This window comes from Acipenser ruthenus, chromosome 1 (assembly GCF_902713425.1).
Source record: "Acipenser ruthenus chromosome 1, fAciRut3.2 maternal haplotype, whole genome shotgun sequence".
NCBI classification, from domain to species: Eukaryota; Metazoa; Chordata; class Actinopteri; order Acipenseriformes; family Acipenseridae; genus Acipenser; species Acipenser ruthenus.
Window position 1 is genome coordinate 40,181,437 of NC_081189.1, and position 24,358 is coordinate 40,205,794.

General features: G+C 37.1%; 2 protein-coding genes across 3 annotated transcripts in view; both read left to right on the forward strand.

The window, feature by feature from the left end:
• Positions 1 to 7,395, forward strand: part of LOC117420910 (alpha-2,8-sialyltransferase 8E-like) — a 43,240-nt gene extending 35,845 nt beyond the window's left edge. For both annotated transcript variants that reach the window (XM_034034659.3, XM_034034658.3), the window contains 2 exons: positions 862 to 954; positions 6,573 to 7,395. In XM_034034659.3, the coding sequence (XP_033890550.1) occupies positions 862 to 954; positions 6,573 to 7,038 (559 nt within the window). In that variant the 3' untranslated portion in view covers positions 7,039 to 7,395. The remainder of the gene's footprint in view (positions 1 to 861; positions 955 to 6,572) is intronic.
• Positions 7,396 to 18,307: 10,912 nt separating this feature from the next.
• The window catches only part of LOC117420771 (lipoxygenase homology domain-containing protein 1-like), a 108,997-nt gene continuing 102,946 nt past the window's right edge, over positions 18,308 to 24,358 (forward strand). Inside the window, exons 1-7 of the mRNA XM_034034390.3 lie at positions 18,308 to 18,507; positions 19,482 to 19,655; positions 19,860 to 20,018; positions 20,610 to 20,761; positions 20,952 to 21,098; positions 22,365 to 22,538; positions 23,382 to 23,580. Of these exons, the coding sequence (XP_033890281.3) occupies positions 19,511 to 19,655; positions 19,860 to 20,018; positions 20,610 to 20,761; positions 20,952 to 21,098; positions 22,365 to 22,538; positions 23,382 to 23,580 (976 nt within the window). The 5' untranslated portion in view covers positions 18,308 to 18,507; positions 19,482 to 19,510. The remainder of the gene's footprint in view (positions 18,508 to 19,481; positions 19,656 to 19,859; positions 20,019 to 20,609; positions 20,762 to 20,951; positions 21,099 to 22,364; positions 22,539 to 23,381; positions 23,581 to 24,358) is intronic.

Genomic DNA, 24,358 nt, shown 5'->3' on the forward strand with positions numbered 1-24,358 from the left:
AGTGGTTGCAGTGATGACGTCACGGACCAGGAAGGAGCAACACATAAACATAGAAGGGCGGTGGTGAAACTGAGCGCTACGGCACTCAGCTATTTTATTAAATAATAACGCAAAAACAAAAGATTTAAACAAAACAAAACACTACAAACAAAAGGGCACGTTGGCCAAACAAACAATAACGAAACAAGTATATTTAAATATAGCAATTGTTTTTCTCTCCACAAAGCACGTCTCTCCTCTGACACTCTCCCCCTTGCGCAGATAGCTGCAGGCTTTTTATATTCTGGCCGAGGGGTTAACTAGCTATTACCCCTCGGCCATAGTCTGCATGAGTTTAGTAAGGATGCGTGACTGTCAGCTAGTTAAATAATCAGTAGCTGATCAGTCACGCATCCTCACGAGGTTTTTAAAATCTAAAACAATAACAAATATGCGGCGCTTTTATCCACGCCGCAAACAATAATACAAATAATAATAAAACAGTGCACATATATATATATATATATAGGGGCGGGACACTGTTTTAATTCAAATACATTCAGAACAACAATGTGGGATAGTTTATGTTTTATTTTTCATGTAGTGCCGATGTACTGATTTAACCCCACTTGTGACCCCTTGGCTTTTGTAAGGGGGCACCAGTTTAAACCCCATGCTTACCCCTGGGCTTTTGTGAGAGGGTGCCCATTTAACCCCTGTGGTTACCCCTGGGCTTATGTGGAATTAACCTCATCCCTGCCAAACTTACAATACAACAATACCCAATCCACTATTTACAAGTGCAGGACTTCTGCCCTGTCACACCATCCCTGATCTCTTGGGATCCAAGTGGTAACTCCATTTTCTTCTTTTCTTCCATAGATGCAACTTACCTCCCATCTCTGAAGAATATGCAGCGGATGTCGGGTACAAAACAGACATTGTGACTATAAATCCCAGTATTATAACTGAAAGGTACAGTGGCTGTTATTGCGTATAATATTTTCTTTTTATGGTTTCAGTTAAGTTTCCTTCAGTCTCCAAACTTGGGTAAAATAAATAGGAGAGCGTGAACTGGAGCTGTACAGTTTTAGTTGCTGAATTACTGTGTGAGTAATGAAGTACTGTGAATAATTAAAACATTGTTATTAGTTGTAAAGTGCCCAGTCTCGTGAAAATGTCAGGGGCAGCATTTGTGCACAAGGATATTAGAATTAGAATTAGCATATGTCAATTGTTCATGTTCACGCTGACAGAATAAAAGAAAATAAGCAACACATGAAACTAAAACAAGAAAGTGAACTGAGAGACAAGCAATCCATTTATGCAGCTTTTATACACGCTTTAATAAAAGGGAGCGCAGAATGACTGTGTTAATGAGTTTGTCAGAGCGCTGTGCTTTGCTTGAAAGTCACTGGTTATTGCAGAGAGGTGTGTATTGGTGACTTTGTGCGACAGTACTGTCCAGCTAAAACACTTCCTAGCCGACAAACTTAATCGTAAATATTTGACAGAAAATGGTGATGCTTTAGTTGGTAAACTTATGGAACGCATTGATAGAAATGTCCAGTGTGATTTTTGATGCATCTCCCGATGGCTTGCACTGTCCAGTTCTGTCAATTTTCTTTTCTTTTTATGATTTCAAGGCTAATAAACCTGCATTGTTTTGTGCTAATGTGTGACAGAGAGCGAATTAATCCTAGTCAACAATCTCACTCCCGACCAGTGAGGGCGCTGTATAACAGGAACAGGGTGCCTCGTACTGGATGGTTTGGCAGTTCATTTCAGGGTCAGTCGGAAGCCAGCCATCCAGGAAGGGGGTGGAGTCATAATGCCTGAAGTCATCAACCTAATGCAGTACACGATGTGTCAGTCATGGATTGGAGGAGACATGATTGAACTAGCTATCGCAGGGGGCGTGACTAAGGGTATAACAGGGGGTGTGACTATGTAATCTGTTCCTTTTGATGTGCTTACTGAAATGACCCATTAACGAAACAGAATTAATTAATTATCATGAGTGTTTTGTTTGTTTTTTGTTTGTCCTTTGTCTTTGCTAAACCTGGACTACACTACACCACTGTTTCACAAACTGTTTGTCTTTCACCATACCTGCACAAGAGCACTCACTATCGGGGGAAGTGACCGTGTCTGTGTTGTGTGTTAATTACTAGTGTCTCATTGTTTCAAGACTGAAACCCTTTTTTTGCACGGAGCGATACACACTGCTGTGTAGCGCCCGTGCTTATTATTTAAGTGTTGTTGACACGCAACCCAGCCAAATAAAGGAGCTGTTTTATTGAACGTTCACTGTCTTGTGTGTGTTATTCCTGAGCGCTGCACCAACTACACCTGCGCATTACAAACCACTTTGCCACATGATGTCATGTTCATACCTTCTGCAGATACTATTTCTGTCAGCACAGCGATTGTCCAAATGATCGCAAAGTACCAACTAACTTGGGAAAATGTGGCTTCGACTTGCACAGATTCTGCTTCATCATACATGCCAGGGACATTAAACTTAATCAGAAACCAGAACTGCTACACATCATATTCCACACGTAAAGTGTGTATACTGAGATTTTTTCCCCCAATATTTCAATTAAAAGCAATTTTTGTTATCAATTTAATGCCTATTTTAATATTTTAATATTTTTTAAGATAAAAACCGAAAATGTTGAACTACTTATACCTTATAATTTAAGACGTGCTTTTTTAACCATTTTTTGCTTCTCAAAAATGGCCTGCATCTTAAATTTGAGTACAGTAGTGATGTGTGTATTAAAATCACCAACAAAAGACATGACTACCGGAGTACACAAACAGCAACGTGACTCACTGCCGATAAAAGACAACAAAGGCTTCTGCCCGAATGCACATACAGCAACGTGACACTGCTGAGCAAAAACAAACCAAGTTTCCTGAGGAATTCCAAGAGAAACGTTTACAATTTCAGCATTTCTTACAAACAGTACCAGCTTGGACAGATTGGAAATGCTGATCAGACCCCCGTATTTTTCGACATGCCAAGCAATGTTCAGTGCTGTTGTGGTTGCTGGGTTACATGTTGCCTGATGCCGTGGAGTGTTGTGTCGTGTTTGCTGTTGTGTGTGATGCTGTAAGTGAGTGGTGGTGTGTGTACGACAGAGACGCCATCTTAAGTATTATACAGTGAGTAGCACAATAAACAAGCTCTGTGGTTAATCTACAACACTGTTTTGTGTCAGTTTTGTACAATACAAGAGCGTAATTGAAGTTGTATCTTTGTAAATTCATATTTATTTGATGTTTTAGATTTCCTCAAATTGAGGGTGATAAATTTGGTCTGCGTCTTAAAATCGAGGGCGTCTTAAATTCGAAGGAATATAGTATGTATTTTCAGTCGAGGTGGGACTCTAGTTGCTAACATTGTGATTAGGAAGAATTACTTGCACTGATGGCTTTAGAAATGATAACACCATTGACATATTCAAGATCTGTAAGGACATATGGACATGCTATAACTTAGACAGGGAGTATGTATGTTACAACAATAACTTTTTTAAGTCCCTTTTATTACATGGAAAGGAAAGAAAATGACAACCGTAATCTGCAATTAATAGCCCCTTCCCAAGATTGGTTGCATATTTGTGAACATTTGCTCACAGTCAATAAAGATGTCTTTTGGAATGAGTCCAGTCTTTTCTTTCTATACCCTGTGGAGACAATGCTGCCATGTGTGTCAGAAATATTTAGGCACTGGCCATATCAGGCTTTTGTACAATAGTATTTGTTTGTTTGGACTATAGCCAAACTGTACCTTCTGATATATGTTGCTATACTTGATCATTTCAATGGAATCATACAGAAGGATAATTAGTCTTGTGAATGAACTGCCAAACCATCCATTACGGGGCACTCTGCTCCGATTATACAGAGCCCTCACAGATCGGGAGGGAGATTGTTGACTAGGATTCATTCGCTCTATGTCACAACAGTACATTTATTTTGATTCTCCTAGATGTGAAGTGAATTGAGAGATCTTCGAAGGGCTCAATGATTGTAACATATGAAGAATTAATTAGACAATAGCATATGTAATAATGAGAAAGCAAGACTTGCTCAGATCACTTCAATACTCAAGATTACAACTATGTAAATCTCTAGTTTTAGTTGAGCTCAACAGCTCAATACTTCAAAATCCTTTATTAACCCTGCTTCCTGGAAGTAGTCTTAACGTTATTAACCAAGGTCCAAAAATAGACTACATTGACATATGACGTAAGATGGGTATGCACTGCAAGCATTTTTAAAAGTAGCCTTTCATTAAAATTTCAGCAGCCAATCTATAGATGCAATGCCAGAGCCAGGAGACTGATGTTTACATTGGGAAGTGAGTCTATAGGTTACACTATGTAACACAATTTTTGTTCCTGGGTAGTAAGTGTTATTTCCTAATTGCTTATGCCTCGAAAGTATAGAAAATGGCTATTATTCCCCACAAACTTTGCTTTTGTGACCAGGAGTGATATTTTGAAATTTACCTATTTCCAGTGAGAAAATGGGCGGATTTGTGTCTTTTCGTTCACATAAAGTCAGAAAAAAACAACATATGAATCCAAATTAAAATGTATTTATACTAAAGTAATACAAAAATGACTACAAAAGATTTAGAAGTGAGTAGTTTTTCGAGATTTACAATTATACTGTAAATCACTTTCATGAATCAGCCCCCAAATGTAGTCTCCCATCATGTTCTCGTTATACTGTCCTTCACTGACATCTCATCCAGGAGCCTCAAAGCCGTGCAGCTCCATAATGGTAACAAGTACCCGTCTCTTCCCCTGGCTCACTCGGTGCACCTCAAAGAGGATTACAACAGCATCAAGACCTTGCTGGACGCCTTGAAGTATGATGAGTACGACTGGGACCCCTGGAAGGTGCTGATGCCACCACTGCACATCAAATTGGGCCTTATGAAACAATTTGTCAGAGCTCTAGATAAGGAGTCGGTAGCCTTCAAGTACCTTCAAGACTTCTTCCCTAAGCTGTCTGAGGCAAAGGTCAAAGCCGGTGTCTTCGTCGGACCACAGATAAAGAAGATCCTGGAGTGCAATGAATTCCCCAAGAAGCTCACTAGTAAGGAGAAAGCGGCTTGGAACAGCTTTGTCGCAGTGGTTCGGGGCTTCCTGGGCAATCACAAGGCCGAAAACTATGTGGAGCTGGTTGAGACTCTGGTGAAGAACTACGGCACAATGGGCTGTAGGATGTCCCTCAAAGTCCATATCCTTGATGCTCATCTTGATAAACTCAAGGAGAACATGGGAGCGTACTCGGAGGAGCAAGTCGAGCACTTCCACCAGGATATACTGGACTTTGAACGCCGCTACCAAGGACAGTATAACGAGAACATGATGGGAGACTACATTTGGGGGCTGATTCGTGAAAGTGATTTACAGTATAATCGTAAATCTCGAAAAACTACTCACTTCTAAATCTTTTGTAGTCATTTTTGTATTACTTTAGTATAAATACATGTTAATTTGGATTCATATGTTGTTTTTTTCTGACTTTATGTGAACGAAAAGACACAAATTCGCCCGTTTTCTCATTGGAAATAGGTAAATTTCAAAATATCACTGTCGTGGTCACAAAAGCAAAGTTTGTGGGGAATAATAGCCATTTTCTATACTTTTGAGGCATAAGCAATTAGGAAATAACACTTACTACCCAGGAACCAAAAAAAAAAAAATTGTTACACAGTGTTATTTGAGTAAAGTAAAGTTGTCTTTAGATCTTTACAGTTAAGCTATTTTTCTTGTGTCAATTTAACCACAGTTTATCAATCCTGAACCAGGAAACCACAGTAATCTAGAAGGTGGTCACCACCGTTTCTATATTGCTTCAGTAAATGCATATGGAAGAAATAAGGAAGTACATTAAAAATAAATATATCATGCAGGATAGATGATTAAGAAAGCCGTTTGCAACATTTTGAAAATGAAATAAATAGGTTTTTAAAACACATGAATCTAAAATACAATCTATACCACAGTATATGTCTATCAATGTGTCTATGTTTCTGTCAGCGTATTTGTGTTTCTTTCTTTTATGATTAACTTGACATATTGCAATCCATGAATAATACAAAATAACCATTTCTCCCACATACAGTAGGCTGTACAATACAAAAGGCATACCATAGGGCACTGAGGTCTGTAGAGTATATAGTGTATGTACTGAATGGTGTTAATACATTAATACATGTACAGTACCTTACACTTCAAGGCAGAATGCTTATTCCAGACATCATAACTGTCCACGTATCCTGTTTGGCTCAGACATTTTTAACTACAGTACTAGTGAAGGAAAAAAATGTTTAATTGCATACCGTGACTGTATCTACAACTAGATTTATCACTGTGTAAAAGTTTTCTTCCACCATTTCAAGCATTAAGGTTAGTTGAGCTGGCTTGTTGGATAGTACCATCGATCATAAATGCCAAACAAATGAAAAAATATCAAAGAAGCAAGCAATGAATTAAACAAATGATTAAATTACTTAATAGATGTCTAACATAGACAATTCCAAGCTGTGCTCTTATTTTCAGGTTCCAGAAGCTAGAGAAATGGAGGAAGCCCTTTTATGAGGTACTGCAGACCTATGAAAATTCGTCTGTGGTTCTTCCCGCCTTCTACAACACCCGCAACACAGACGTCTCCTTCAGGGTCAAATATGTCCTGGACGACTTTGACTCCCCGCAGTCGGTCTTCTACTTCCACCCGCAGTACCTGCTCAACGTGCAGCGCTTCTGGATGACGCAGGGGGTGATGGCCAAGAGGCTGAGCACTGGGCTGATGCTGGTTACGGCTGCCATGGAGCTCTGCGAAGAGGTCCACCTCTACGGATTCTGGGGTTTTCCTATGGACCCCAATGGGATCTTCATGACACACCATTACTATGACAACGTCAAGCCCCGGCCCGGCTTCCACGCCATGCCTCACGAAATATTTAACTTCATGCGCTTGCACAGCAGGGGCATCTTGCAGGTTCACACGCAGGCCTGCCTCAGGTGATGTCACTTCCTTTTCTTTTGTTTTATTCCACTGTGCTCTGCGGTGGGGGCTTTTTATTTTCTAGGTTAACAACAGTCTTCCACAAACAGTTCTCTGGGATAAGTCTTGATGTGCAAACCAATATTTGTAGGAAGCTATGAGAAATGCACATTCTGACAGAAATTGTACTGTGCTCATTTTCTTAATTTTGGATGTTAAAAAACTATTATCAAGTACAGTGTTCCTTGTTATAAGGCTGCCTTTGTACTGATACTCCCAGCACTCTCAAAATGAGGCCAAACACAGATAACAGTGTTATAAAGGATGAGCATGGTTTATGTTAGTATGTATGTAAATAGATGTTTAAGTTAAATGAAAATGACAATGAATATATATATATATATATATATATATATATATATATATATATATATATATATATATATATATATATATAACATAGATCACAATTGCAAAGTTGAATCAAAATAAACTTATCACTTATATTTGAGCATCAAAAGAAATGTATCACTTATATTTGAGCATCAAAAGAAACATATCACTTATATTTGGATACAATTCATTAGATGTGATCAAAAAATGACAAACTTTTTAAGAGCAGATGCAGTGACTTTTTATTGTGCTGATTAACAGTTGACATCACGAAGATGCTGCAAAATTATCTATCGATCTTGGGCAGGTGTTGTGGCTCTTGGTCTCCCAGTTCGTGGCCTGTCATTGACAGAGTGTGTCTGGTTATACCATCTCGCCAGGTTTGAAATTGTTGGCTGAAAGCACCCAAGACGGCGAGCCACAGCATGCTGCCCTCGTCCAGCTTCCAACATGCTGATTGCACGAAGGCGCTGCTCTCTTGACAGACATGGCATATTGCTTTTTTTTCTGTGATTTTCTTTATTGCTTTTATTCAAGCTTGCAATTCAACAGCTGAAATCACTCCATATCCAGTGTCTAACTGTCTCACTAATTAGGTGATTAAGTGCATATGCTTCAGTCATAGTCACTCAAGCGTGTCATGGTCAAAGGTGAATGATCGAGTGATTAAAAAGAAACCAAAAACATTTCGTCAATGTCCATTATTTATATACTTTAATTTTTTTCGAAAATAAATGTGTTATAATAGTGATACGTTTCTTTTGATGCTCGGTGTTCGGCTGAAATAAGTTAAATCCAGAGACTTAGATTGCTTGCAATGTTTCCACATATTTTAAATTAACTGAGCTGTCATGCCAACTTGGATTTGTCCTCGCAAGACTTTTTCCAGCTTCGTCCTGCCTATACCCTCCCAGCATCTCTCTCACACACTCAAACATGCAGTCAGACACATCCCACTGCAGCTCTTAATACAGAGTTCAGCCAGGCAGCACAAAATCCTACTCCGGAGATGCATAGCTTTCGTTTTCCGTGCCTTATTCTCGCAAGTTTCAATGATTTTTAAAAGCTTACCCCAGTGCTCAGGTACATTGTCTGGGCTAAAGATTTAAACCCTGCGTATCAAATATAATTAATTAAATGCTTGTACATGCAGCAAAGCAGCTCATATTTTTCCATACACTTAATGAAAAACATACAAAAATTGAAAAATGTGACATTCGGAATTCTAACACGAAATACTGTACTACTATTATGGCTTCCGGTAGACTTTTGCGATACAATTTTGTAGTTTGCTTGATTACATGATTAATAAAAGATCAAAATTAGGTTCTGATAGTTTTTTCTTTTTTATTATGTCTCAATCCTAGAATTCTAGGTGATTGTAGTTCGATTTCAGTTCCCATTCTTCCTTACTAGCTTCCACCTAAAATCAGGCAGAACATTGTTAATCTTCTGAAATATGCATTTCATAAGCTAAACAAGATATTGCTATGATTATAAAACCTCGTAATTTTTGATACAATGAATAATACTATGTACAGTATATTAGTTAATAAATATCACTCATCTTCAACCCCGAGAACTGTTTGTGCTGTCCTAAAAATAATAAAATATCTAACTTGTAATGGAGTGTGCTGAGGCTGCAGTGAACAATCATAGCTTCAGCTTCTTCGTGGGTACTCCACTTACAACGAGTTATTTAAGCCATTTGTGGAGGGGATCTTTTGTATTGTGCCAGAGAAGGAATCAAGCTTTGTTCTGTAGTTTTACTAATAGTAGTACTGCATGCAGTGCTCTTTATGGACTGTGTTTTCAATTGTCTGGATTGCAGGACTGCAGAGGCTTAACACACTTGCTGGTCTTGCCTAAGGGACATGGACTGATGCTGCCATCAAATGGTAGAAAATAAGAAGAAACACACACTCGACATCTTACTGTAAAATAAAGCACAGTGATACCTTCTATTGTTCATATCAAGCACATACCGGTAATATTGATGGCATGTATTGTTTTATAAGGGAAAATGTTTATCACATATTTTATTGCGTAAGATCCTCACCAGCTTTTCAAAATATTCTGAGTTGTCTAGCGTTGGTCTGACACTAAACTGTGGGAAAGACTTTGCACAACAGCCAATACTTACAAAATGTCACATAGAGTGCTGAACGATACAAGCTCACCCTGAACTTGAATGGGTAAAAATCATCTTGTGTCTTATACAGTATATTGTTGGTTATATTTACTTAAATAAGAATATTTAAACTAATAATGTGACATTATACAATCTATCTGATAAAAAAGATCATCGATATGTCAGGCCCTGGACTTAAAGTGGATGCAGCACATCCCCGGGTGCTAGGTAGTATTACAATTGTTTTCTTATATTCTATCACTGTTTGACAATAAACTAATAATAAACCCCTAAAATCTGGGTAAATATTTATATACAAATACATAATATACAAATATAACATGCAGAATAATTGTGGTAACCTAGATGCAAAGCACATACTCGATCAGTCAAAATGATTTTAAAGCCTTTGGTTTGGAAGTCTGAAAGTGGCAGAGGCAAATGATCAGTTAACCAATCTGTGGATGCTGCTTCCTTGACAGGGTCAGCTTTGAAAAGTTCAGGCTGGGATTCAAGCTTGAGGAACAGGTCTACTGTTGTTTAGTGGGTCATAGTCACTGAAAATAATCATATTCGCAACGTGCCTGGTAGAGCCACATTTTGCAATGAAACATGTAAAACTGGTTCCCTGCTGAATTATTCCACAGCTGAGAACAAGTGTTTTAAGGACATCTTGTCAATCAGTCTATTATTTATTTTTCATTCAATCAGTATCTACCGGTATGTGGAGTTTTACAGAACCATCCTAGCTCTAGTTCAAAGGAAGCTCTGTTCAAAGCTGCTGTTTCACAGTGAAATAAGAAAAGAAACAGTGCTCCGACTGGGATATCAAAGGCTACTGGTTCTTTTCCTCCAGGCACCCATCTCTGCTAAACCTGAGCTTTCATAATGCATGATCAGTGTATGCTACTATAAAAAAAAAAAAAATAATAAAAATAAATAACTTGACCTAAAACCAAGGGCAAGTTGTATCATGCCTGGTAGCATCTATTCCAGCAAACATCTGTTTTATGAATGTTTTTATGACATAATAATGTAGGTGTGTGTTTACTTTGTTTTTATAGATAATAATGAAACATTGTAATGTTAAGCAATGTTTGAACACCATTGTGATTTATTTTAGTATAAGGTATACATTCATTTTAATAGTGTCATTCTGCACTATATACTGTATGTAAGCAATAACACATAACAAGGTGTGTGGTAAAACATACAGGACACGTGGGTGCGTTGTGAGGTATTTTTGTTTTGGAACACAGTTTCACAAGACACTTTGGTCTGTATAGCACAGGATTTGGATTCAGTACAGATACATTATCATTATCTGCACAATGGGCATGCCATTTCATAATAAAGTTAATTATAGTTTGTCATTATTCCCAACCAATCAGAATGGAAACAGATATGCTTTTATGAGCTGGCATTCTAAAGTAACAAATCACAGCACAGCATTTCTTACTAGTTCAAACATCTTCAATAAAAGTACTGGCCGTGCTACTAGGCAACAAACCACCTGAATTCTTATGAATGCCTGGAAAGACTTTAACAATTCATACCGGTCTCAAAAAAATGAAAAATAAAACAAACATGCTGGGGAGTCAAACGGTTTAAACATGCACTATTGAATGGGAACATAAGACAATATTGGTTTCCTTCTAATGTGCCACTGTCATCTACCATGTTTTGTTTTGCAAAACAATTCCATACCCATTGTGATATTTACAAGATGCTTATTAAATTCAATAAAAATAGAAATAAAAATGTTTTGTTGGGTACTTGGTATAAAAGCTATTGTATAATTGTCAGACACTTGACCATTGCCTTTAACAAGAGGACTCCCTGCAGTAAAGCAACCACTGGCTATTGGCACTGATGGTCACAGTAATAGTTGGGATCGTGGCCATTGCAGTTTAAGTAACCCATGACAGGTATTAGCTCAAATATATTCAACCAAGACAAATGGACAGTTGAAGACTGCAGAACAGAGGAAGTGTAAGGTAAGGTAATCATATTATACAATTAACTGTACACAACCAGCCTCGCCATCCTTTCAAATGGGCAATTTGCTTATTTGCTTAATAGTGGGTTTATTAGTTGTAGCAGTTTGTTTTACTGAACATAGTGACCTTGTGGAACCTGTATTGCCTTCAGTGATCAACCTGTTTGAAGGATTCCTTGTTTAATAATGAATGAATTAATTACATGTTTACTGCAATGAGTGCCTCCAATTAGATCTAGATTACCCCAATTATTCCTGTAAATTTCTGTGTTTATGTAATAATAAGCCAAAGCCCCAAATATATCTCCTTGTAAGCAAGTGCATTTTGTGAATGGTTCCATGTGTTTGTGTCACTTCCAGGTTGGGTATGTTTGTCTTCTGTTTTTGTGGGGCCTTGGGAGTGTGTTGGATGACCATTATTGCAGAAGTATGAACATTTCAAACATTAACACATTAACATTAGGAAAACATGAGACCTTTAATATCTCCAGATACTAAACATGTTAACACTGTAATTGTTTTAATGTTGTTTTGTGACATTCACTGGGTTGTGAACAATGGCAACCTTTTGAAAACTTCGCCTTTCAGCTTTTCGCTGCAAAACAACTGTGTCATAACACATCTTGTTTAACAGCATCTTCATTTTTTTTTTATTATTATTTCAATGTTGGCAGGTCAACAGTTGTTCATAAGCTGCTCTGACACTGTTATATCAAATGTAGAGTATTCTGTTAATCCTTTGGTTTTAATATATATATATATATATATATATATATATATATATATATATATATATATATATATATATATATATAACCCTTTTCTCATTTGGAAGGAACTGTAACTAAAAGCATTTAAAATGTGACGATTCCAGCTAGGCTCCAGGATGAAATTTCAGTAGAGGTTTTAAATAATAATAATAATAATAATAATAATAATAATAATAATAATATACCAGATTGTGTAGCAGGCCAGATTGTTTAGTGCAGCAGAGAGGAGGTTAAAATCCTCCCTGCCAAAACGTGTATTTGAGTATTATTTTATTGTTAATTATCACCTGCACCTGGCTATTATTGTAAATTGGAGCTAGGTGCAGGGCATTAAAGGAGAGTAGTCAGTCTGCTCAGGGCTGCAGTGTAAAGAAGCTGATAATATGCTCTCCTTTAAATAAACATTGCTATTTTCTTAAAATGTATTATTTATATACCAAGCAGACACCCTTATCCAGGTCAACAAACATTGAACATTTCATTGTTCTATACAGCATCACTTTCATCAAGTCTGTTGTTCACTTGCAAATTAACAATTTCAGAATATTTCGTGAATGGGAGTTCTGATTTTGCCACGAAGTACGCTGTATTAAAAAGTTTAGTGACTCGAGCCAATAGCTCCTTGTCCATTTTTATAAGATGGTCGGGGATCGTTTCAGGCTTAGCACTGGACACTCTCAATGAAATTTCCTTTGCTCCTGCACACTCACGATGATGTTTGGAGGCATGGTGTTTTTGGACATTTTGTTTTCTAAAATGTTCGGTTCCGATCAAGAAAGGACCTCCAGTCTCTGCCAAAGTAGGATAGCTTCGACACATGTTGCAGAACATTTTGTTATAATCCTCATTGTACCCAGGCCATGAAAACTCCTCTTTCCAATTAACCTGGAATTTGCGTTGCCGTTTCTCCTCGTACGAAATAGCCGTATCCCCTTTACCGGCAGCCTGTGGCACAGCAGAGACTGATGATGTCGAGGGGATAGTCCTCTTGTTGATCGCTGCTTTCCTTCGTGTTTTTGGAAGAGGTGAATCCAAATTGAAAAAGCCTCTTCTGAATTCTAATTTTTTTTTACATACGCGGTTATATTGGGGCGAACCGGACAATTTATACAGTGAGAATGTTGTGTTTCCATCAACGTCAAGCACGGCTAATCAGATCAGATGATCAGATCGTCCACGTGGGGAGTGAGAGAGAAGCAGTAGAAGTCAGTTTAAGTTATTTTTTTATATTTAGGCAGGATCTGATCTGATAATGAACAAAATTGTGGTTGCCCGGCTCGGGTAACTAATTCTCTCTGGCTCCATTTTCAAGTTGCCCGAGGCTGAATTTTGGTTGCCCTGGGCAACCGTTAGTGTCAAACCCTGATGTGTGTGTATATATATATATGTATATATATATATATATATATATATATTAAACAAATCATTTATGTGATCAAAAGCAGTAGTGGTTTATAAATTATGCAATTCATGTCTTATAAAACAATAACACCAGCTGGGGTGTACTTGGATATTTCTTGGCTGCTCCTTCTTGCTACATTTCATTTGCTGCCAGTACTTGTTCTGACCTTATAAAATGACAGAAGTTGTATGATTTTTTTTTTTCTTAATCTGCATTTTGCAATCCAGTGCATGCATTATATTAACTAAAGTAAGGCCCTGTCCACACTACATAACTGATCTCGAGAACCGTACTCAAAAACTTTTAATTAATCCAGCTCAAAGCAACCACACTAAAGGACTGTTTCATGTTTAGTCAGACTTAATGCGTACAAACACTATTAAAATAGTTAGGTTACAGTTCCTAGAAGCGCAATGGAATGTGGGACTTAATACGATAGTATCCCATCATGCACTGTCTGTTTACAACCTTGTAAATATGGAGCCCATGCCCACGTAAGACATAGCGCTGCTTAGCATGAACATTATGGGTTTGTTTCTTAAAAACACCAGGTATCGGCTATGGAGAAGGCAGCAACAGTCTCACCATAGGCAAGCTTTACATAGGCTCCGTCAACATGCCATTTTACAACATAAGCCTAAAAATGGTACAACAGTTTTGATAGTCGTTCTCAACTCCTTCAGGCGCATGTTCTGAGTACTGCATTTTTTCAAATGTTTTATTTAACAGGGACAATATACAATTTTTAACATTCATGACAAGTCACAAGATGTATTGTACCCAGACTTAGCTATAAGCTAATTTACATCGGGAGTCCCTGGGGTCATAAGAAACCAATTTGTAATGTCCACGCGCCAAAACATATCAGAAAGCATTTTGGAATATTGGAGGATACACAAAAAATGTAGTTACAGCGTCCAAACTTCTGACAAACCACACTACCAGATACGTTCTAATTTAGAACTGGACTCGAGCCAGTTTAAAGGCAACTAATATGGTTTAAAGGCATAGTGTGGACAGGGCCTAAGATTTAAAAGGGTCTTCTGTTACAGATCATCACTATGGCCTGACCTTGAACTTACTGAAAAGGTCTCTCTACCTCTCTAGCTATTCCATTTTATTGGATCTACATCTAATGTGATTTGCCCTGTTGTAATGTGCAAAGAAACATAATCCCCTTTAAGGAGATTCACTAAAGATGTTGGTTTTGATAGCCTGTGTTAGAACCCCTTAACTTGACTCCAATCTACAGTATATAATGTAACCTATGATATACCTGTATAATGATGATCACAATGCTCTACTGATTCTATCCCTTTTCTGATCAGTCTACAGGTCTGAAGAAAAGGTCAACACTTGCCACTAATTTTCTACCATGTGTGAGCTTGCTGGTCGATAGTCATTGGAGTTAAATGGCCTGATGCCATTAGTGAACGTGTGATGATTAGATTAAACATTTTAAGCATGCAAGGTATTTCCTTGACATCCAGTTTCTATTGAGCTATCAGTGTTGTAAGGACTGTCATCGTTAAGTAATGTTAAGATTACACATTTCCAGCCATTGCTTTTCTTTCTAATGAAATGAGGCGCTACTGCACAGTCTACATGAATAGTTGGGCAGGAAAAAATGATTAAAAAAAGAAAAAGAAAAACAGTCTGAGAACTTGAGTAGAACAAAAAGCTTTTGGATTCATTTTGCTCTGCAGGGGATAGTCTACACAATGCAAACAAATACATACATTCAGGACCATTTGTCTCTCAATGTATCCATATTTTTGGGCGGATCTCACCAGCCATCCCGGTGATATAGAAAGAGACAGCAAACAACATTAAAAAGTGGCATTTTTTAATACAATAGACAGTGGTACAATATACACTGCATGTCATTCTCGACTCTTCAGATGGGTCTCTCTGCATTAATCAGTGCCCTACATTATTTAAGCAGTCAGCATCCGTGCTAAAGAATGCAGAGGGCTAGATGACTGTGAATAAAAGCAGGTCTGCTATATACGCATAACCTTGTTCATGTAGACCATGTGGGTGCTGTCATGTCACATTAATGAAATGTTGCATCCTCTCGGTTGTCTAACATTTGACTAATTCATCCATTTTAAAATAGGAAATGCTATTGGTCCTGTTACCCTGTTGTCTTTTTTTTAGCACTTAGCTGGGTCCCACTTTCCCTGAAACACATTAGTTTCTAATTAATTATGCAATCCATATGGAAAAGGGCAATCGGGGTCATTTTACCTCTATCACCGTGGTCCTTTTTGTTGTATTCATTTAAAAAAAAAAAAAAAAGCATAAAAAGCATACAAATGTCTTCAAATGTGAAGCAGCACTACAGCTGCTGAGCCTGTCAGTGGTATAATCTGGTATATACACAGTTCATTATTATTATTATTATTATTATTATTATTATTATTATTATTATTATTATTATTACTACTACTGCAAAGTACACTAGTTTAAAAAAGTGGTTTAATTGCTATAAATGGAACACTTTCTTTTTCAAGCCTTACTAGACACTTTGTCCTGCTGCCAGTTTCTTTCACTAGATGTTTGTTGTATATTTAGACAACCAATACATGGTTATGTTTGTTACACCTTTTGTACAGGTGTCTATGGAAATGGCATTCAGTTGTATGTGTAAATAAGACATGGTGTAATATATCAAGCAATAAAGAAGTTCACCAAGCGCAGCTCGTGAAATGTGTACTATTCTGTTGTTTTGTATGGCTTACTGTGTCATTTAAATAAATAAGTTTTGACTTAAGATCAGGCATCTGTGTGTCTGTATATTTTTTATTATCAATATCAAAAGATTTAATGTGGGCAATGTAAGCTGCACTAGGAGTATAAATTATTTTTCTGCATGCATTCTGTACTAACTCATTCTACATGATTGAGTAGTTAGCATTGTATTCCAGGATCTCTTAAGGAAAACACGAGGTTACACTCTTTGAGCAAAGAGACCCATGCGCTGAGATCAATATTTTCTCCTGCAGTGAGTAGAGAGCAAAACCTTCATTAAACTGCTGTACACGGGTTAAAGCACTGTGTATGCTGTATGTCTCTTCAGCCAGCGCCCCCTGTTTAAAAACCAAGTCATCAGGTCAAATTGTTTCCCCCTGTATAACCCTCTAGTACTGCATGGTTTACTCTATGGTCAGGGAGCTATTTCAATTTCTTTTCTAAATTTAAATTCTCCACTGACGAGATTTTGTTCGTGAACTCTGTATATGGAGAAATTAATTCCGCAAATGTAAATGAGTGTGGACTGACATGTTGGGTAAGCAATGAGTGACGATTTAAAAATGCTGTAGACTACACCCTCCCCCATTTACAAAGACATAAAGAAGGCCAGTGATTGGAGAGTATGGGTGCAATCTTCAAACCAGTGGACTGCTTTGTCAAAAATTGCAAAGATCACCATAGCAATCAATATGGAAAAGTAATATATTGAAAATAGCTATATTTTCTAAAAAATATATTACTTTAGATACTCATTGCATTCTCACAATACCATTTTCTCATGTTTTCGTTCGCGTACCACATTCTGACCATGTACCACTTTCTGGCCCTACACCTGGAGAGGTTTTTTTTTTTTTTTTTTCACATGATGTTAAAATAGATCTAAATTATGTTCATATGTTTTTTTTAAAATTATTATTATGTCTCAATCCTAAAATTCTATGCAATGCAACAAAACTTTTGTCTATAGCTGTACTGTACATCTTAAATATATGGCTAGAATGCATTATACAATATATTATCTCACAGTATTTGTTTACAGTATATTTTAAGATAGATGTCAATATATGTCACAACCAATATATTGCAATATATACTTTGTCCACAAGGGAACAACACACATATTTCTTTTGAAGGGCGACATAACATACTTTTTGCACCTAACGTATTTCGTCAACCAAGTTGGAGAACGAAACTGCGCAACATCACGTCAGTAAAACCCTTTGAAAAAAGTGATCTCCTGCATGTTAGGACGTGCCCTAGAAAATACATCACACCTGCCTGATACATGACACCTCTGAAATTAACTACCCTAAAATCTTTATTTCCTGACAACCTGTTAGTGCATTCCAAGAAAGCATTTTTTTTATATCCCTGACTGTTGGATGCCACAGGTAAATAGGACCTACATTACTGCTGCAGGTATACAGGGTGTCAATTCTATTACCAGTAGCACAGGATGTGATAGGGTATTTTATTGTTGTACCTTGAAACTGAAGACAGTCAAGCTGTTTATCACATAAGCCTATGTGTTGTTAATCAACATGCAGTTTGTGGGTACTCTATCCTTCCTGTTTTTTAAACTGATTGCCGTTTTGAATGGAATCGGTAACACAGGAAAGGGAACTGTCAGAAGACCTTAAACAAACAGCATTGACACTAAAATTAACTCTATAATCTCTGTAGGTTGCTACTGTAACCAAAACTTACTAACGCAACCCAACTAAAGTGTATTATTGTTAAAAAAATAAATAAATAATGGTCACGCCCATTTGGCTTGGAAACAAAGCAAAGCGTCCATGGAAACCGAATAATGAGCCATAAACAATACAGCGAAAACCTGTGCGTGAGCTTGCTTCTCACGAACATTCACACCAGCCAGTTACACAAAATCCAAAACTGTTGTGAAAAATATAATTTAGTCGAACTGCTTGCTGTAGCTACACTGTGCTTTCAGTTCAGATATGAAATAAGAAACCACCACCGCTTTTATGCACAAAAGAAAAGGGATCAGAAATTGAACTTGATAATTTACAATAAGGTAAGTCGTATCACATGTTGTGTATCCTTGGGAATGATATGAGCTAAATGTTTTTTTAGTGCACTTAACAATACCGTGGCAGCGGAGGCTTGCATGCTGTCGTGGAAAACCGACATTATGAAAATGCATGTGTTGTTTTTGGGTAAGTTATTGAAATAATAAACATTTTATAAAAAGTAAATATATATTATTAAACTGCTTTGTACAGTAAAATGAACGTTTAAAAATGTAGCCAACGATTACAGTTACTTATGATTTGTTTTTCATTGGTCTTCTTACAATTGGGCGATTATTTATTTGTTGGAGGTAGTTAAAAAAAAATGATAGTAATTGTCACGTGTAGTTTCTGTACTTTAGTTACAATATTTATTCAATATTATAATCAATATACTACTATTGGTAAACCATCCACTGTGAGATTAGAAAACCACTCTTTTGATGAAATATTTGTGCATCATCATGGCAATTAATTTTCCACAGCAAGCCATTTTCATACACCGCAACAGATTGTTTAAAATATTTCAAATTCGGTAGCATTATATTTTATGTATATAAATAATAATAACAAGTATTTTAAGTACTACAGTCAAACATTATACATGTATATAATAACATATTAAGCATGTGTTAGCAAAAGTTATTTTCACCCCACAAGCACATCATATTGTATAGACTAGGGCTGTGGGCCATGCTTTAATGTGATATTTGATTTGTGGGCTAGAATAACATATTTTTTACAGCTGGTTTGCACACCCCGATTAGTATCAATTTTGGACTACCTTACCTAAGGTAACATTAGGTACCTTAGGTAAGCTAGTTCAAGAATTCCAAAACCTCAGAACATCAGATCTAGATGTATCTTTAAAGATTATTGTTTGAAAGTTTTCAAAGATATGATTTTATGTCATTCATGTCACCAATTCTATATGTAGCCCCTTTATTCTATATTCATTCATGCAATGCCACTTTGTCAGGTCTTGAATTTCAGAGAGAATAGGACAAAATGCCATCACAAATTCAATATTACAATTCTTCTCCATCGGTGAGTGGGATTCTTAATCCACAGACCTCTCAGAATGCCGTCGGACCCATAAGGGCCAGGGACCCTTTCCCTACAAATACAGTGCCACGCATTCGCCCTGCAACTGGTAAGCCTCTTTTGATGTGCCTGAATAGATATTGTCCCCCTCTTTTAAAGTAACCCAAATATCACAGAATAAATATCATTAGACTTATAATAATAATAATAATAATAATAATAATAATAATAATAATAATAATAATAATAATAATAATAATAGTCTTATTTGTTTCAGTTTTTTTTTATTTTTTGTTTATTGTATGTCTCTTAGGTTTCCAGTTTCGAGATGTTTCCCCTACACGAGGCAAGCCTGTTTGGAATGATGCTCGAACCAAAACAGATACTTGCACCGGTTCCCTCCGGAGATTCAGAGTGAGTCTGAATCACAGGCCTGTGGAATCCACGCTGAGCAGAAGGGCCCCTTTTGCATGTAAGCATATTTCTGATGGGATCCGAGGCATCTGAGTCCTACTGTCTGCTCAGTGGGAGAAAGGTTACCTATGGAAGCTTTCAAAAGAATAGCATGTTATGAGAACACACTTTTGCAAGCATTTCTCAAAATAGCAAAAATGCACTCGATGGGCTTTAATTGTAAGAAGTGCTTCACCTCCACATTTCAACATCATAAGAAACTTAGGACCTCCTTTTTAAATGAGATGCACAGCGACACCACATGGGGAATTGCATTTTTTTGATACATCAGCCTGAAATAGACTTGAGTTGACAATGTAGCTTATTTTCAATTACCTTTTGGCCATTTCCTCCATGGTTGTACCATACTCAGGTTCACATGAACTTTTCGATCTGCAAAAGTATTAAAAATCATTGTGTTGCTTTTAACAGACTTACAGCAGGGCTGTTTCGAATTCTCACTGCTTTGCTACAAACACTGACATGAACACTATCCAAATAGTGTACAAATAATCTGGCTTGCTAATTGTTAGGTAAACAGAAATACTGTTTAAAGGTAAACAGAAGTACAATTATTTTACTATTCTGTATTTTCTGTTTTTTTCACCAGCTCGGACAGTGAGTGCCAGTGTAAGCGGGAACAGGTTTAAAAATGAACATATGGATACATTCCCACAGTACAGCCCTCTTAATGACCCACATCTGTTTGATTACTACGCTCGGAGATTTGGGTTACAAGTCACCCCCCGACCTCCTTTATCTGTAAGTATCACAAGCTCATTATAGTCCTGTTTCCCTCTGCAAGAATATTGTATCTTGTTGTTACTTGAAATGCAAATAAAAAGTAAAAAAAAAAAAAAAAGCATTTTATAAATTGCCTGGAAACTAAATAATGGGTAGTTGCTAGCAGTTGTGATAATTTTGGAATATTTATATGTTACCTGCCTTGTAGGCCAAGCGCCCAAAAAGTGCACCACTTGACAGATTTCAGGGCTCGCAAGCAAGCATCACCAGGTCAGGGTCTGTGACAGGGGGCAAAGTTCTGTATAAAGTCACAGTGAAGACTGGAGATAAGAAAAACGCAGGCACTGATGCAAAGGTAAGAGAATTATAAGATACATGCAGTATTGTTCTGAAAAAACATTATGATAAGGAGCCTTAAAAACCTTATAGAACTTACTGAGGTGAGTTATACAAAGCATAGTAAAAAATATGTTTAGCCATGGGAAAGCACAGATACCTGAGCATGTTAAGTGCAGGACTTCACAATATGAAGTCACAGTTTTTCATCGCCTTGTCCGTGGGAATCGTGTGCAACAGGGAACCCAGTGAACAGCAGGATTTGTTTACCACACAGCAGTTCAGTGATCATCAGTCAACCTGTGGTACGCGTACCAGTACTGGTACGTGACAGGCTTGCAACTGTTACACACTGGCAGTTTTTCTTTATGACGATATGATTCCTCAATCACAATACTCCCTCAATCACACCATCATAATGTATCAATCTGTTTGTACCACTGAATCACAGAGAAATGAGAAATTATAATGAGAGGTATTTGTTGTGAACTTAAAAAGTTACTGATGGGGAACCAAAGCAGCCACTCTGTTGTTGATTGTGGTGATCTCTCTTTTTCAGTGAGAAAACCCATTGTAATGGAGTAGGCTTCTGTTTTACAGCAGGCGTTTAAGATTGCACATAGTTACTGGTACACCTGGTGGTCCCTTCTGGAAACACTGGTACTGAAAAGGTTGAAAACCACTGGTCTACTATATACATGTATAGGTTGTGGGTCCTTGTAACATCCCTTTGAACGAGAAACAATTTAAATGATGCTTTATTCTCCACAACAGTTTCAAAGTAATTTTAGAGTGCAGTTTCCCACGTGAAAATACAGTACAATTGTACTACTGAATGAAGTGAAAATCACAGTACTATTAATTTAAATATAGGGTATAGGTTAAGAAATATGCATTGCTCAGAGGGACAATCCGAAAAATAAATGTAATTCTGGTTGTCAGCAGGGGGGCAGTTGCTTTGAAACAAGAGTAAATTGCCCAATACTATGGCAGAAAGGAACAGTATGGCTTTTACCACTATAAGGTGGTAGCAAGACATATTATAGCACAGTACCAATCAGAATCAACATATTCAAATTAAGGACTACAAGTCACATAAAACACAAAAGTAATAAGTAATAATGAACATATATTGCTGCCACAATATTGAAATATAGATTAAAAGCTTTAAGAGTTTTATGATTCATGTATTGTGAGAATATCCATTTACATTTAGAACTCGGATATATTCTTCAGTAGGTTTTCAAAATTGAAATTAAACAAATGGGTTCTACTTCCTTTTTAGGTATACCTCAGAATGAAAGGTTTGAAAGGCAAATTCAACAAAAAGCGACTTTTTAAAAGTTCAGGCTCAGACAAATATGCTGAGACCAGCACTTTCCAGTTCAGCAGAGGGTCCTGCCATACTTTTAAAGTGTACGGACCTGAAATCGGAGACATCAAGAACATCATTCTAGAGGTAGCAGAGTAACCTTTATACCCTTTAAAATGATTCTGCTACCAATTTCAGCTGTGGTCATTGCTGCTTTTAAGATGGGCATAGCTTGTGGTTATGTGGTTTTGGTCATGTTGGTCTTTTAGGTTAAAGTGACTAGGATTAACATTTAATTATGGAGCTGTTATCTTTATTGCAGCTTTTAAAAAGTATCAAATAACAAAAATAACAATAACTGATAAATATAAATCATGATTTTTGCCATGTTCTGCAGTGTTGGCATAATTGCTCTTAGTTATCCTAATTTTTTTTTTTTTTTGTACTTATAATTTTTTAAAACCTGCTGTAAGGATAGTGTCTCTTTCCTTAAAATATAAGCTTGTTGCTGCAGTTTTGGGTTTTGATACAGATAAGTCTGATAACCAGTAAGAACTAACACCTGAATGGCTACGGCTGTTAACTTTTCTTATGACATTTTGATGCAATTTTACATCATAAACGTCATCATGGAGACCTACTTTTTCAAGGTACTGAATGCTTTTCTTTCCTTTCCAGCGGGTATGTATGATGCTTTATTAGCTCCTGCAGAGTGAGAATACAGGGATGTAGTGGAGTGTCACACTTAAGAATTGTGCATATCTTGAAAAAATAATGCATATTTCTAGAGAATCTAATTGTGATGAACTTTTACAAGGAGATTTTTCAGCACAAACAATTGATTGTGTCAGAATCTTGGCATATAAGGGACCTGTCTGTCTGTCAAATGTTCATTTTTACATGTGCAGAGGGTAGATGTAGGTCATGGTGATCTTTTTCATGTTACTGCTGATATTTCTAATTTCTTATTTCTTTCTTTTTCCTCAAAAGCATGATGGCCTCGAGAAACAGCAGGCATGGTATGTTGAAGAGTTGTCTGTCATCAACACAGTCAGAGATAAGAGCTGGTGCTTCCCATGCAAAAGCTGGTTGTCTCTGTTCCACACTGACTGCCAGCTGAGTCGCACATTCACCCCAGCAGGAAAGACTGACCTTGCTCTGGCAGGCAAAACCCATCCTAAAAGCACAGGTTGGTCAGCACTGAACATCATCTCTAAAAGATTATGCATAGGCATTTTGTTATAAACTGCTTTTTTGGTAACATGAACTAATCAGCAGGGAGCAGATTTTTTTGTCAAAATGGCATTTTAAGCAAATGCACTGAAAGGCTTTATAAAAACATATTAGTTTAAACTGCATACTTTTACACAAGCTTTACAGATCATAGATCAATTCTGTATAATTGTTATAATACAGCGCTTGATGTTTTTGTCCTTTTTTCAGAAAAAATGTCATGTGAAATGTATTGTATTTGCGAGAATCCTAAAGTATTAAGTTGTGTATGCCAGTCTTTTTTGATTAGTCAATAATGAATAATTTGAAGGGAAACAAATTGACAATTTTTAAAAAAATCTTTGCTGTAGTTTTCTGCACCATGCCAGTAGCTTTTCCTTCATTATATTTGCCAACCAGATATTGGCTGTATCCAAAGCAACTTATAGAGACTAGGGGGTGAACTATGCATCAATGACTGCTGCTGCTGCAGAGTCACTTACAATAAGACCTCAGTTTTACGTCTCATCCCAAGGCTGGAGCATAAGGGGGTCAAGTGACTTCTTCAGGGCCACATACAGTGAGTCAGTGGCTGGGACTGAACCTGGAACCTCCTGGTATCAAGCCCATTTCTTTTACCACTGGACCACCAAGCCTTAGTTTAATGTTTAATGTGTTGAATATTGCACGTTTACCATTAAGCTATATACACAGTACAATGTTGGTCAAAGTGATGGTGTCACAGAATGATGGAT